This window comes from Cetorhinus maximus, chromosome 5 (assembly GCF_964194155.1).
Source record: "Cetorhinus maximus chromosome 5, sCetMax3.hap1.1, whole genome shotgun sequence".
In the NCBI taxonomy this organism is placed as follows: Eukaryota; Metazoa; Chordata; class Chondrichthyes; order Lamniformes; family Cetorhinidae; genus Cetorhinus; species Cetorhinus maximus.
Genome location: NC_135883.1, coordinates 92,953,307 through 92,968,629, shown reverse-complemented (window position 1 = coordinate 92,968,629; position 15,323 = coordinate 92,953,307). Strand labels below are relative to the sequence as shown.

The 15,323-nt window shown below is 41.0% G+C and overlaps 1 protein-coding gene across 2 annotated transcripts; it reads left to right on the top strand.

Annotated features, from left to right (window-relative positions):
* The first annotated feature begins 773 nt into the window (after positions 1 to 773).
* On the top strand, positions 774 to 11,177 carry vgll2a (vestigial-like family member 2a). 2 transcript variants are annotated; one of them, XM_078541299.1, is made up of 4 exons: positions 774 to 987; positions 1,725 to 2,013; positions 3,144 to 3,617; positions 10,188 to 11,177. In XM_078541299.1, exons 1-4 carry the CDS (start codon positions 907 to 909, stop codon positions 10,229 to 10,231), a joined length of 888 nt encoding a protein of 295 aa, XP_078397425.1. In that variant the 5' UTR covers positions 774 to 906; the 3' UTR covers positions 10,232 to 11,177. The 2 variants fall into 2 exon arrangements, with proteins under 2 accessions (XP_078397425.1, XP_078397427.1); XM_078541301.1 differs by having other exon boundaries at positions 10,333 to 10,373.
* The last annotated feature ends 4,146 nt before the right edge of the window (positions 11,178 to 15,323 follow it).

The window sequence follows — 15,323 nt, the reverse complement described above, 5'->3', positions numbered from 1 at the left end:
CCACACACACCTGGTCAGCATGAATATAATGAATGCTATGCTGCTGCATGAAATGTAATAGCACAGAATACTAGTGTGCTTAAGCAATGCTCTCAATGCCTGGACAGTTTAGGAAGGGCCCCACAGTATTCTCGGGAGGGCATGTGAAGATTCATCGGGTTCTGCTGCACTGCCCCACTGTCATGAGGGCACGACCCTTGTTAATGTGCACTACATATATGTACATTCATTCTATACACACACGTATTACGCTTTGGGGGAAAACGATGGTCAGCAGAATGGAATATTACAGCAAATAGCAGGACCCAATAGTAACCACAGGAGGCAACAAGACAGGTGATTTGCATGGGATGTTGCATGGAGTTATTTTGACTGAAATTGCTGATGAGATAATTTCATATACTTAAGGAAGTATATTATTACGATCGTTACAAGAGCTTAATTTGAATCAATATTAAAATGATGAAACCGAATGGAAATGTAAAAAAAACTTTTTCTTACGCAACCGGTTGTTTACAAAGACTAACTGATGTAAACAGAATAGCGACTTACTACGAGGTGTGAAGGAGACATGATACCACTTGGCTGTTTATTCACACTTGCTCTGCTTAAACAGCTAAAACCCACCTTCTCGCTGGGAGCGCTGGTAAACCCACTGGGGGCCGCCTTGGAGAGACCGCGCGGTGACGTCGCCACTCTGCGCGTCCGCTTTAAATGTTTGGTGTTGTTTTTTGCATTGAGTCCGACTGGAGTGAGTGAGGGAGAAAGGAGGACGTTGTGGCAACACGGCGGAATTTCGCTTTTAACCCAAAGCAGCGATGCTCGCCTACATTGGACACCATCACCCATGAAGCATCGCCTGTTTTATACCTCGCCTGAACCCTGTTGGTAAATCCAGCCTTCGCCATGAGCTGTCTGGATGTTATGTACCAAGTGTATGGTCCCCAGCCTTACTTTACAACAGCCTACAGTCCTTACCACCATCAGGTACGTCTAGAAAGTTGGCAGTGCAATAATCAATCATTTGATGCAGATACAGATATTATTCGCATATTATTCCAACAATTCATTTAATTTAAATTAACGGTTGACTTAGGTGAAGCACTAAAATGCATTTCTTAAAAGCGTTTCGAGCACACTAGTTAGCCCAATGCCTTTTCTGGAAATACATTGTTAAATTCTAAATGCTGAGCCAATAGTTCACCCGTTTCCCAGAACCTAATAAAGTTGCACCAACAAATGCAGCAGTGTTGGGTCCGAGGTTCCTCAACAGCGAGTCAGACGTTCCCCATTCTAACCTCTGACAATGAATATCCAACTCTGGAAACTGCCTGTGTTTAACTCCCGTTATTCCATATTTGAAACAGTGATGTAGTCTCGAGGCACTCATTTTAACAGACTACCAACTCTCCTGGGAACTCTCTAGCCCTGTACACGGTTTTATTAATTAAAAATAGAGCCATCACAAGAATTAATGTGACCCAACCAGACATGCCTTGTTGCTCGCGCTTTTAAGCGGGGTTATCTGTTGTATAGAATTGAACCAAATCTCAGGACTGTAAGTAATCACAATTCATTAAGGAGCAATTAGCATTTATTATAAATTCCAAACTATAGGCTCGAAACCCGATACAGACCGGAGCTTTAGAGTCAGTCACTGCTGATTCGTTGGACTATTTGCTCCTCACAGTTTTGTGAATGCGGATTTCCCTCTTCTTTTGTAGAAACTAGCTTTTTACTCGAAAATGCAAGAAGCGGCGGACAGTACAAACATCAGTGGATCATTTTCTGTGCACGGCTCTACGATCAAAGAGGAAGAATCGCGCAGTGAGAAAGAGCGCCCAGCTGAAGCGGAATATCTCAGCTCCCGATGCGTGCTCTTCACTTACTTCCAGGGTGACATTAGCAGTGTTGTTGATGAACATTTTACAAGGGCACTGAGTCAGCCCAGCAGTTACACTCCAGCCAGCAGTAGCTCCAAATCTTACAGAGGCAGCACGAGTTCTTGGAGAGGTGGGTTCAGTGAAAGCAGGAACTAACTACCGATATTCGGCTATCGGTACAGACAGCCACTTGGTGTAAGAAACAACAATCTTCGAAAGCATAAGTTTCATTCACTGGACCAATGATCCTATTGTATTCTGTAACATTACTGAAATCGGTGTCAAATTGAGGGACTTCCGCGAGACATTTTAGACACAATGTCCCGTTCTAGCCGGAGATGATACTTAATGTTGATTTCCACTCCAAGAAAAGTTAATAGTGCGCAATGAGTAATCAGTGGCTAGAAATGTTAACAGATAACAGTATGCAACCTCAACAGAGCATTTTACCTTGTCAGTAATACTTTTCACTTTTCATTAAATATTGGATGATCGCTGGTGTCCTCGTGGCAATTTTATTATACAGCAATAATGCGAGTTACGGCGGCTTGGCCAGCAGATGCCGGTAGCTTATCTTCGTTGTAAATCACGTGCGGCAGATCCATGATTGATTTCCTTCCACGAGTTTCGCCGAATTAGTTTGTTCCCTGTTAGATTGAGTGGAAATTGCACTGCTTTTTTTTTCTTTGCAAATTATCAACATTCAACTTTTCGCTCATTTACGTACATGTAAATTGTCGGATGTTGCGGATGTTCCATTATTAAGTAACGCTTAAATACACAGTATTTCTAAAATGAATTTGATCTTCATTATCTGAAAGTCAAATAAAATTTCGTTTTCACCAGAACCAGTCTTTGTAACGAAGTTCGCTGTAACTGTCTTAAGCAACATAGGATCAGTTCAAACGCAAAACATTCCATAAACAATTTTGGAGGGTATTTTGCAGAGTGAAAAATGTGCTATTCTTTGATAAATTGACATTCAGTTGCCTAAAGAGTTTGTATTTCTATTTAAGGGATAAATCGTGTGATGAATGAGGCCGTTAAACCACGTCAATGGGAAAAAAGAATTTGATTGTATTACGATAAATAACTTTCACAACGTGGTGTGGAATATCTTATTCTAATTGTTTTGTTGCGGGGATATATATAATTTGTTTTTTTAATGAGAAGTAATTGATTTTAATTGAAGTTTCTATACTAGTTGAATGTGGTCACTGTTGATCATTACTGATAATTCTATGGTCTCTTTCTTTCCAGATGGAGCCTTCCCCATGAACCAACGGAGTTTTCCTCCTTCTTTCTGGAACAGCGCTTATCAGCCCTCCATGTCAGCAAGCCTAAGTAGCAGTCTAGGCAATGCCCTGGCTGGAGCTCCCACTGAGCTGCCCTTTGGAGCTGACCCATATTCAAGTGCCACTTTGCACACCCATCTACACCAAGGAGCTCCTGAGCCCTGGCACCACCATCACTACTCATTGGGCAGTGCCATCAATACACAGAGCTCTGTCTACACACGGCCTAGCATGCATGATGTATACGGGATGGGTACACCTTTTGACCCACGCTACAGTTCACTGTTAGTGCCTTCAGTGAGGCCACATCGGCTTCCTGCTGTCCCTACACCCCAGTGTGATCTTGCCAAGGGTGACACTGCCTCCGCATGGACCACAGGGGCCTTCACGGGGCCCACCAGTGACATGAGCCAAACCCTCAACCTCAATGTGGATGCAGGTAAATACTTCCAAAGACAGTGCATGCAGAGACCAAGAAACAGAAAAGGCTTCAAAAGCTGAAATTGTTTGTCTTTTGTAAATGTAAAATAAATTCATATTATCAGGCAAGAGGAATACATATGAAGTGTACTCTGTTACAGACAGAACAAAATAGGTACTCCAGTAAAGATTAGAAATTCTGCAATGATTCTATTGGTAGTTACACCATCCAGTGCAGAACCAAGCCATGCAGATCAGAAAAGTTCCAGATTTGGAACTTTTTAAATATTCTTTCATGAGATGTGGGCATTGTTGACAAGGCCAGCATTTGTTGCCCATTCCTATTTGCCCTTGAGGGGCTGGCACTGAGCTGCCTTCTTGAATTGCTGCAGTCCATCTTGTATAGGCACCCCCACAGTGCTGTTAAGAAGGGAGTTCCAGGATTTTGATCCAGTGATGGCGAAGGAACGGTGATATAGTTCCAAGTCAGGATGGTGCTTGCAGGTGGTGTATTCTCATGCATCTTCTGCTGTTGTCCTTGTAGGTGGTAGAGGTTGCAGGTTTGGAAGGTGCTGTTGAAGGAGCCTTGGTGAATTGCTGCATTGCATCTTGTAGATGGTACACACTGCTGCTACTGTTTGTTGGTGGTGGAGGGAGTGAGTGTTTAAGGTGATGTATGGGGTGCCAATTAAATATGCTGCTTTGTCCTGGATGGTGTCAAGCTTCTTGAGTGTTGTTGGAGCCACACTTATCCAGGCAAGTGGAGACTATTCCATCACACTCCTGACTTGCGTCTTGTAGATGATGGACAGACTTTGGAGAGTCAGGAGGTGAGTTACTCACCACAAATTTCAAAGTTGATTTCAGCCATGCTGCCTGTAGGGGTGCCTAGACAAGGCTCAGAACCCTGGGGTAGAGAGCAATCGAGTGATCCCTGCTGAAAATCACAGAACTCTATTTGTGAGATGAAACTAGGATTAGACTCAAATGTAGTGTGCGTCTTACAATAAAGTAGCTCACCTAAATTTATTGTCCAAGTTCACACATGGCAAATGTATGATAGGGAATGAAAGGGTGGTTGGCACCCATGAAACTACACTCCAGCATGAATCAGCAGTTTTAAAGAGAGGGGAGGAGAAAGTCTGAACAAAACAATTTCCAGGCCTGTATTTATATCTCCCGTATGATTGCAGACTCCTCCTATAGGCCACAAGTGCTCTTGACCAGCCCCTTGGCCCAGGCTATAAAACATATAGGGAGCTTGTTTTGTAATTTCTTTTAGAAGTGTTACTCAGTTCATAAAGAGGAAAACTCAAAGTGGCTTACATTGCTCTGAGCCCCCAGATAGTCCACTACCATCTAGAGGAGACCCAAAGCACTGAACAGTTTTAGTTTTACTGAGAAACTAAAGAGATGAATCAGAAATTATGATAGGTTTGGTGACACTAAGATTGTGTTTTAAATGCTTGAAACTTACAAGCAGAAAAGCGCAAAAGGTAAAGAGTTGTACAGTTTTGAGGTTTTATGACCAATGAAAGAATAAGTTAAGAATAAATGAATGAGGCTGTACTGAGGAAGAAAGTCAGTTAGGACAGTTAATTTTCAGCCTAGAAGGAACAAGAGCATTGATGTCTTACTTAACCAATTAATTTTCTGAGCTTCCTACTGTAGAATGGCTGCCAGAGCATTCATTATTATGATTGTCAACATTTGCTATGGAATCTGTGTAAGAGCAAGGTATGTTCCATAGTACTAGATTGTGAATTGTGGGATTAGTTGACAGGAAAAGGATTTCAATGAAAAACAATACATGGTTTTACAACATTAATATTTGTATGTGAGTTACATTGTAGCAATCCCATCAAATCATTTAGATGATTACATTGATTTGAAGGTTCATCAACTGAACCCCAAAATAGAATTATTATTTTATGTTCACATACCAGGCATCTATTGTCATTTAATATATATGCCATTTTCTTTTATTCTGTTTTCGTTGTTTAACTCCTTGATGTAGATATCAGTTAAAGGTGACAATAATGCTATATGATATTGGATGCATTTAAATCCATTCATGTGAACTCCAACATTAGGAATTTGTGAAAAAAACAAATCGTTGAAACATTCCAAGTCTGTATTATAGTCTTAAAAGTTTGTGTAGGGAAACAATTAAACTTTGTCATTTCTTCCCATCAGAGTTTAGTCTCAGTATGGTTTGAAATTTTCCAATACTGACTTGCATAGAGTTTACACTATAACCAGGGAATATTTCTGTAATGTTAACAAGAGGGAAATAATTGTGATCATTAGGATTCTGAAATGAAAGTGGAAGATGATGGAAATACAACATAGATCTAACTATCTGAAAGAGTAAGTACAGGTTGAAACCTTGCTACAGTAATAGGGCTGTTAAAATAAAAATAGTTTAATAGCTTTAGAGTTTGGCATTTGACTAGATTTTGGAGATAAAGAAACACTAGTCAGTATATTATTTCAAGCAATGGAAGAATAAGATTTAAAAATTGAAAAACTACATTCAAGAGAAGTAAGCCAATTATGCTGTTATTAAAATGGGCTTCTTTAGAAATAAATGAATCTAGATCTGGAAAAATAAGTAATACAACTATGTTCAAGCTTAGGTCTGTGGTAGAAACTAATTGAGTGTAGCAACAAAATCACTAGCATAGAGATATCATTTATTGGTGAAGCGAAATAATCTGAAATGGAAACCTTAGCCTTTATTCAAATAAATTTAACAAAGAATTGCAAGGTTTTGTACTAGTGGAGACATGAGTAGCAAACTTTTATGAAAATGTGGGCACCCTTTGCTTTTCCTATTAGATTTATATGAAGATGGTGATGTCACGATAGTGTCAGAAACAATGATGTTTAGTATTAGCTATTGCTATATGAAGCCTCTTTACAAACAGCAATACATGTCACAATGAAAAGAAATGAATGCTGTCCTTGCTAGTGTTAGTTGCTAAAGTGTGTTATTGAAAACCTGTGAATTAAAGTGTTGATTTGCAGAAGAATGTTCATTAGTAAAGGAAAGTGTGATGAAACCTCGAGAGCTGAATAGTCCATCCTTCAAAATTGTGCTGATCAATATCATATTGTTCAGTCTGAAAAGTATCAATTAGTGTGCTATGAGCGAGGAAAGCAAGGTTGTGTATAAATCAAAAAATGAAGCTTTGATTTAACAAAATCGTGTAGTGTATAAAGTGATCCAGGTAATTAAAGTGCTGTGCTTTCACTGACATTCCAATAAACTTGCATTATCTTTGTCCTGAACAAATTTTTACTTTCTTAAATGACAGACCATATATAGAATTTTACTGAATTAGCCTGATTGAAGAAAAAGCTGATCTGTACACTGGACCATCATTGATACACGGGGGCAAACATTTTGCACTATTGCCAGATATTTACAATAATTGTGTATTTCATTGTGCCATTGTACTGCAGTCATTAAGACTGCCTTCACAATTTGTATCACTAGAGGCATAGTGTAAAACCAACTTTAGCTTTGTGTACCAGAAGTACACATCAGGAATTTGGGCCCATGAATAGGGCACACTTCCAAATTTCTTATATGCAGAACTAGCATACAAGCTCTGTGCTGAGAACACTAAAGATGAGCATATACCCTGTGGTTTGACCTTATACTTCCAGATGCACCTCACATTAAATCTAATGGCAAGGAGCTGTGTGCATATGTGTTTGGAAGCACGTGGGGTGTTCTGCTCAACCAATGGCTAATTTTTAAATTTTGAAAAGGAACAGGGATATCAGAATAATCAGGAATATCCACTTTTTGCTAACATTCAAAACATTTAAAGTGAGTTTATAAAGATGTCAAGAGAAGCAAAGGGCACTTTTGATGTGGCTAACGCGGGGCAAGGTCCATATTCAACCCAGCAATTGCTGAAGCTAGTCTCATAGCTGAGGCTTTAATGTGCTCATGGGTTCAAGCCAACTCCTACCTAATACTGCCATTTTCATAATGGTGCACACTCAAAATGACTTCACATCTGGGTATTATAAGTGCATTGTTAGTCAGATACTGTTGAACAGTAACTTTATATTTAATGTTTCATATCAATTTACCATATTTCACTGAATTAAACTCAAGCCTAGATTTAATGATTTTATATGAATTAATTTTCAAAGCTAGCATTCAAATATTTTAAATGTATGTTGTTCCTGAACGTCAGCCTTGAATATTCCAAAGTCAACTAAAGCACAGGTTAGATGTTCCAGCTTCTTTGGCCCAATAGTGTCCCTTAATCCCAATCTCACAAGAGTGCCTCCTGCTGCACACCAATCATTCTAAGGCCTCTGTTTTAAATACTGTGCCAATGTATGAACAGCATGTGCCACTGAGTTATTTAGGAATTATGTCACGGCCGCTTATTGAAGTTATTTTATGTAGAACTCTACAGTTGGCATAGGAAGGAGACATTTGTCCTATTAATCAAGATTGGATTCAAACCCAAGCCTCAGAAGTGAAAATGTAGGGCGGAATTTTACACCAGTGGCATTTGGCATCCTGCTGAAGTCAATGGAGTTTAGAATGGCTTGCTGCATTTTATGGGGGACAGGGATGTAAAATTCCAGCCAGAGTGTACTAACACACAGCAAGAGATTTTGTGGCGCAGTGGTAGTGTCCCTACCTTTGGAGAAGCTCCGGTTTCAAGAGCCCCTTTAGGACTTGATGGCCATGGAAGGTGCTTGCATAATGTGGCAAACAGGTTGATTATCAACCTGCAAATCCTTCCCATATGTCTGATGACACGTGAAAAGACCAGGAGTGTTTCTGGGTTGGCCATACTGCAGAAGGCAATGGCAAACTGCTGCAGTATTTTGCCAGGCATAATCATGGATCAATCCAATGGAAGTCCATGGTCACCAACACCCTCTTAGAGCATGGTACCTGAAGGAGGAGGAGAATTAACACAGCACTATTCGTTCCCAACATTACCTGCATCTGACATATGTAACTTCTTCACATTTCCCAGTACTTGCAATTTGATAATAGGTCCCAATATTGCTTCTTATCTATGGCCAATGGAATAGTTCTGTTACAGCTATATATATTGCCCAATATGATTCCACTCTATAAAATTAAACCATAGGTGCAGATATACAGCTGCAAATACTGTGGAATAAACGATATTGGCTGCTCATAAATTGCAGGCGCATAAATAATACGATTTGATAAATGCATAAACTCTTCTGATACATTTATGTGCATAATTAACGGCTGTCTCAGCCTTCTGTGATTGACAGACTATAATTGACAGAGGAGGAAGTGTTTCGATAAGTAGAAAAAATAGACGCCGCGGAAATCATGTTACCTGTTTCTAGCAATCGACACATTTAAGAGCAGATTGTTTAGAAAATACCGAAGTAAGAAAGTAAGAGAGAAATAGAGAGGCGAGTGGAGTATATAGAGATACAATGCTACTGGGTGTTTATTTAATCTCTCGTTTGCCGTGCAGCCTGAACTGTTCAGATTCAGTGAACAGAGCTGCACATACCTACATGACGTTGCTTCAGTTGCCGAAACAATAATTTGTCGAAGTCGCCCAAAGAATTTTAAATTTGCAATCGGAATTACTCAATAACACGAATTGCAGAGATTCTTAAATCGTCTGTCCCGACTGCAGAGATTTCCCTCTTCGAGAAAATGCCAGGAATTTCAGTGTTCGGCACATCAGATTTATCAATATCACCTCCCACTAATGGTTGAATAAATGTTACGTTTTGAAATTTACTAAATTAGAGAAAGGTGGCAATTTTGTTGAGCGTTCAGCAGTTGTTTGTGTCTGTCACAGTACAATATAGTTCACCCTCCTATAGATGTTTTAAGGCAATTTACTCGAAGAATGTAGGTGACTGTGCGGACAATATAATGTTCTTCAGCAGATTTATTAAAAGAGCCGAGTTTACAACAAGCACTAAGTACAGTGTATGTATCGAGCACACTGTGCTGTCTGAGGAAAAGATGCACGAAATTCTTAGACACGTTTCTAACATTTTCAGCGGAGCTAGATATCTAAACTATCTTAATATCTGTGTCAATTCCCGTAGGAATGTGCTTTGATAACACTGGGATTTGTGTCTATTGTTTTCAGTCAAGCTTTTTCACATGCGTGTTTTATTGCAGTCAATCTAAATTCGAAACAACTTGGGTCATTTCACGAGGTTGGAATGCTTAACTTACAACAGATAAGAGTCGGAAACGGCTATCAGCAACTCGCCTTGGGACGTTTCATTACGTTAAATAAATCTGCCACTGTTGTTGTATATTTTCCCACTAACACAGCTCTATTAGATTTGTAGCATAGCAAATCTGTCTGCAGCAGTTGAATGAGAAACGAGTTCTTTCCATGATCTATAATCTGAGTTTTTATCCTCTGGGATTGGTGCGTCTCTTTGATGTGTACGTGTTAGGTGAAATTTCTCTCTATCTTACTATTTCGATGCCTTATTTCAGAGAGTAGCTCTAGTTCTAGAACTCTGTCCCTGTTCTGCTTACATATCCTTTCCACTTTTTTTTTGCCTTTTTTGTTTACATTCTCAGGTCTGGCGCACCAGGAAAAAAACAAGGATCTTTACTGGTTTTAGAGCACTCAGCACCTACCTCGTTCGGCTTCCCTGTATTTTCTACCTGAAACATTTCTCTTCCTCTATGTACAGTGTGTAACAGATTTTGATCTCGGTTTCAGCTCGCCGTTACTCCCTTTGTGGTGGACCCCTGTTAAGCTGAGTGTTTTACACAGCAAAACGCTTCAATCAAAAATTTTTAAAAAACAATTATTTCTAAAACTACAAACTTCTCAAACAGTTGGTCGGCAGACTATAGAAGCTAAAAAATGTGACTGTGTCCTTTGAAAGGCAACACCCTGAACTTCTGTGGGACAATATGAGAAGAAGCGGTTTTGAAGTGGCTGAGTTTTAACGCATTCTCAGAAATGTAATCATTCTTTTAAAAAAAAAACACACGCCCCTGAACCACATTCTGCTTCAATCGACTGGGCGTCGCAAGGCTGAAAGAAATCGGCAGCCTGGGCATTTTATGAACAGGACGGGCGGCCCGGGGCCTTCCAGTGGATCCAATGTGCTCATCGTGATTAAAGTGTTCCCGAGTGTTTGTTTCAATGCTGATTATGACAGGACTACAATAAGGAAGCGATGGTAAGTTCATGACAAATGCGAAAATGTTTAAGAACGCAGCACACCGCAGACTGGTGCATTAGCCCTGAGAGACACCGCAATTGTTTCTCTCCTAAACTGGCTTGGCGGTTGAGATGCCATTAAAATGGACAGTTTCCTTCAGATCGGACGTAGCAGGTCTTGCACGGCCTTCCCTGCAGCCACACATGATCTACGGCGGCTCGAAGGGGGAGCAACTGCTTCAGAACAAAGTGCTGGGCTCCCAGTGAGGGTGCCCGCACTGACGGCCGGGCAGCACTTCCCAGGGTCTGCGAGCTGACAAGTGGAGGCCTCTGAAAGCCGGTGTACGAGGAGGGAGAACTAAGCAATGGGAATACATGGTCCTCACAAGCGGAGAATGGAGGGAGGAGGGGGGGTACCTATTTCAGGTTGAACTCCAGTTGATGAATTCTGTGTGTGTTTTTTTTGTTGTTGCCGTTTTTCGCTGTTTTGGAGATTGTTTTGTAACTGTTTAAAAAAAAACACCGAATCTAAGTCTGGTCATTCGCGAAATAAAAGTAGTTTAAAAAATACCTCTGTAAAAATAGATTGTATAAAATTTTACACGTTTGACAAGGCGACTCTCGTTTTTAAGTGTGAATATTTGTTAAGTTTATTTCTATGTTTGTTCACTCATTAAACTTTTGCCGTTTGAGAAAGTGAACTGAAGCCGGGAGCTGGATTTTGGACATTTACTGCCACTTGGGTTGTAAATTGGGCAGAATTCACAATCAAATTTCGTACATTGCAAAATATACACCTGGAGACTTCCACCGTTCATGGGTGTTTTGTTTCAACTGTAATAACAGCGGCTTGAGAAACAACAAATTGAAAATGAGAACAGGTCCGTATGGCCGGGCAGCGGTGAGCGAGGACCGGCAGCATCAGCAGCGACCGCACACCGGGGACACGAGGTGCTCAGCGTCGCTCCTGATAGCCAGGAGGTTATCTTGGTAATCCGGTTACTTTAACACAACCTTTCATTATGGTGACACATTCTTACTTTCCCCTCAGGTCTCCACATTATGACAATTCTATTCCTCTCCAACTGGTGCTTCATTTGCCAGGATGTTTAGAATATTTTTTGCTAGCCCTAAGTACATATGCATGTTGAGAATTCATTCGGCTTTTAGCTTCACAGTCTCGCCGTTATAACCCCATTCCCACCGTCCAAATGTATAAAGCCCTTAGGCATGTAAAACTGACGGTTTTTAAAAATGTTTGCATAGATGTCATATGAAAAAGCCTCACGCCGACTTTTCAAGCTGTTAGCCCAGCTCCATGACTTCGCCTGTTTAATATGGTCAATAACCAGGTGGGTGGAGGGATTTTAAAGTGCAGAGCTCTAGATTCTTTAATGCTTCCTTCCCCTATCTCACATTGGAATATTAGCTAAATGCCTGTGAGTAATTCTCAATACTTTCTATTCGAGGGAGCTGGGAAGAAGCAATAGCTGCGGAGTTAACGAGTAGAAGCAGCTAATATATATAAGCATATATATTATATATATATATGTGTGTGTATCCGTGTGTGTAAAAGTCCCGCCAGACATCGATACTACGGACTGGTTCAATGTGGGATTTCCGTAATTAAATTTCGGCGATCAGCCGGCGATTTTCAGCCACTACCTTTTCATATTCGCAAAATCGCGGGCAAATTGGAATTTTCCCTCAGTTTTTTTTTAAATTTCGTTAAGACATCGACTCATCTATTCCATCCTTCCAAGTATTTCAGTGTGTGTCTGCGGGCGCTCTTCTTTCTGTAAAAAAACAAGCCGAAGAATCAAAAAGAAATCGCACCAAAACTGAATAAGGTATTTTTTGTTCCGATGAATTTCCCCAGCAGTTCATTTCCGTTATCTAATGTTAACTTCACGGCGTGTCGATCCAACAACTTGGAATACAACCCAGACATTAACATTACAACATTGGACACATCAATCTGGCTATATGTTAATAAACCAATGGTTTGTGCTGCGCGCTGAGGGAACCTATCAGCTGGAAATGTGAAAAGATGGAATGAAAAATATGTCTTGTAATAGCCCACTTGACAATAATAACAGAGCCACCGTGGTATTAGGAATGGTTAGTTGTGCGAATCATAGTTCTGTACCTAGTGCAGACAGCGTGCTAACAAATCCGTGCAAGTGCGGCATTATTTGAATTTATCTCCGGATATGATGTTGAGACAACATCATATCTCGGGGTTGGCTGCAGTAGCCTGTGACACGAATAGGCTCCAAGGTGCCTGATATTTGAGAGGGAGCACTCGCTAGCTAATGTTTCCATGGCTGGAATATTTGTAAAGTTAACGCATAATCTGAAAGTGGAAGCTAATAAATTATTGGGCGCTAATTGGGGCCGTCAGTCAGAGCCAATTCCACGACACAGTGCCCATACCCTAAAAAGGAAAGAGAGCGGGACCCAAACAGCACAGTTGCCACGAGAACTGACCTCCTGTAAAGCCACTGGGCTTCGAGATCCCGCTTTACATTTCAATCGAGATCCCTATTTCAAACGGAGCAGACAACCTTGGATTGGATCGGATTGCGTGATGTGCTCCCGTAAAGCCAAACGATCGGGCCCACCTGATTAGTTGACACGAGAAAGACCGTGTAGTTTACAGTTAAAATCGATCCGACCGATAAAGGGTCTTCGGGTCAGCCTCAGGTCCAGAGACGGTGGGCAGTCGATGATTAGTTAATGTACAAGTCCGATTTCAAATATCCAAGAGAGGAGTTATTTTGATAGCTCGTGTTCTATTCACATAGGAATATATTTTACAAGTCAGCTGAAGAAACCAGCTCTGGTGAAACCTGACCACTGCAAAACACTGCGGAATTGTTTTGGCTTCCAAACTTTACTTTAATAAACCAGTTATTGACAATCTCAAAACATTTCGCCACTGTCCAGGATTGGCTTAATTGTTACAATAAGTTAAACATTTGTTTTTCTTAACTCACTAATGTGGATATATAAATTCATTTACAGAACAGGTAGTGTGAGGGGCAGGGGAGTAAGGTGTTTGGGAGGATTTAACGCACAGGTTTCCCACTGAATATTCTGTTCGCACAGATCCAGACTAATTTGTGACTTTTTTTTTGTATATAGTTAATATGAGGACTATTGTAAATGCGGAACACACGGGTTCCCCGCTCTTCATTAGGCCGTGTGAACTGTCTCCCATCTCTCCCCACAAACGGCTGGATGATATTTTTAAAAATCATTTTGTTTTTAAGTAAATGAATTCGCAACACTCATAATCTGAATCATTCGAGCACGGGGTCAGCAAACTAAAACATCAAACATATCGCAATCGATTCAATAAACCGTTCGCATCAAACAGCTAGAGAATCAATGCTGAAGTGGCATTGCCACCAAAACAGTATTATAGGTAGTGATTACAGCTCCAGAAGCGAGCCCCAGTCTGACTGTAGACAGCAGGGGTGTGACAAACCCCTGGATGCTGTCTCACATATCGTGGGGTTGCCACCACCTGAGGTAAAGTTAAGTTTAGTTTAAAGAGTGTTCACTGTTCATGAGACCTATTAGCTTGGACTATCTGTAACCTGAAGGACAGTTTACGTGAATGCTTTGTGAGCAGGAGCAGAGCTCTGGGTGTGCAGGGAAACAGGCCTGCAGAGGCCTCGGTCCTGGACAAGCAGTATAAAGAGTGCCTGCTGACTGCATCTTGATGCTGTAGCCACAACCTGTGAACAGACCCTGCGGGCAGATTGGAGTTTTGCCCCGTTTCTGGTTTCTCTAGACGAGGCCCGAATCGGGGATCCCGATGCTCAATGGAAATTGGTCTTCGGGCCTCAACAGCAATGAGTTGCCCAGCTCTGGCAGAGCCTCTGCCCTAGCAGAGAAACCAAAGTCAGGCTACCAGTCTCATCAGCAGCGCCCCTCACCGGGGATTGGGCGGGACTGGAGGGAGTTACAGAGGGAGAATGTTGATTACATCGTGACTCCGGTGGAGTCGGAGGATATCTGCTCGCCATCAATCCACAGGAACGCCTTTCATAAACAAAAATAGAAAATGCTGGGAAAACTCAGCAGGTCTGGCAGCATCTGAGGAGAGAGAAACGGAGTTAACGTTTCGAGTCTGTATGACGCTTCTTCAGAGCCTTTTATAAAGTTCGTCTGTGGATGCGTTGGGGACCATTGACAAACTCTGACAGGGGCAGTGGGAACATGTATACCGAGCAGCCGATTCGATATCACCCATTTTACACTATTTCTAAAAGTTAAAACAACTCCCACTCCATAAAGTAGAACATAAGCATTTTTGTTGCATTTAATTCGTCTGTTAAGTTGAAGCTTGTTGCAATTCAGTACCAAGACCAAACCTGAATTTGGGTACTTACATATTGCTTTTAATTTTCCATTCAGCCACACAACTAAATCCTAATCTTAGTTCATTGACCCGACATTCGAATACTTCAATTTGAGCCAAGATATTAATTCTTTGTTCCTTTAAGTGAGCCCAGTTGGGGTAAACTGTG

Excerpts from the sequence above, each read along its gene's own strand:
- vgll2a (XM_078541299.1), top strand. The coding sequence starts at position 907 with ATGAGCTGTCTGGATGTTATGTACCAAGTGTATGGTCCCCAGCCTTAC. Across the intron at positions 2,014-3,143 it reads CAGCACGAGTTCTTGGAGAG|ATGGAGCCTTCCCCATGAAC; the intron begins GTGGGTTCAGTG and ends CTTTCTTTCCAG. Across the intron at positions 3,618-10,187 it reads CAACCTCAATGTGGATGCAG|GTCTGGCGCACCAGGAAAAA; the intron begins GTAAATACTTCC and ends TTACATTCTCAG.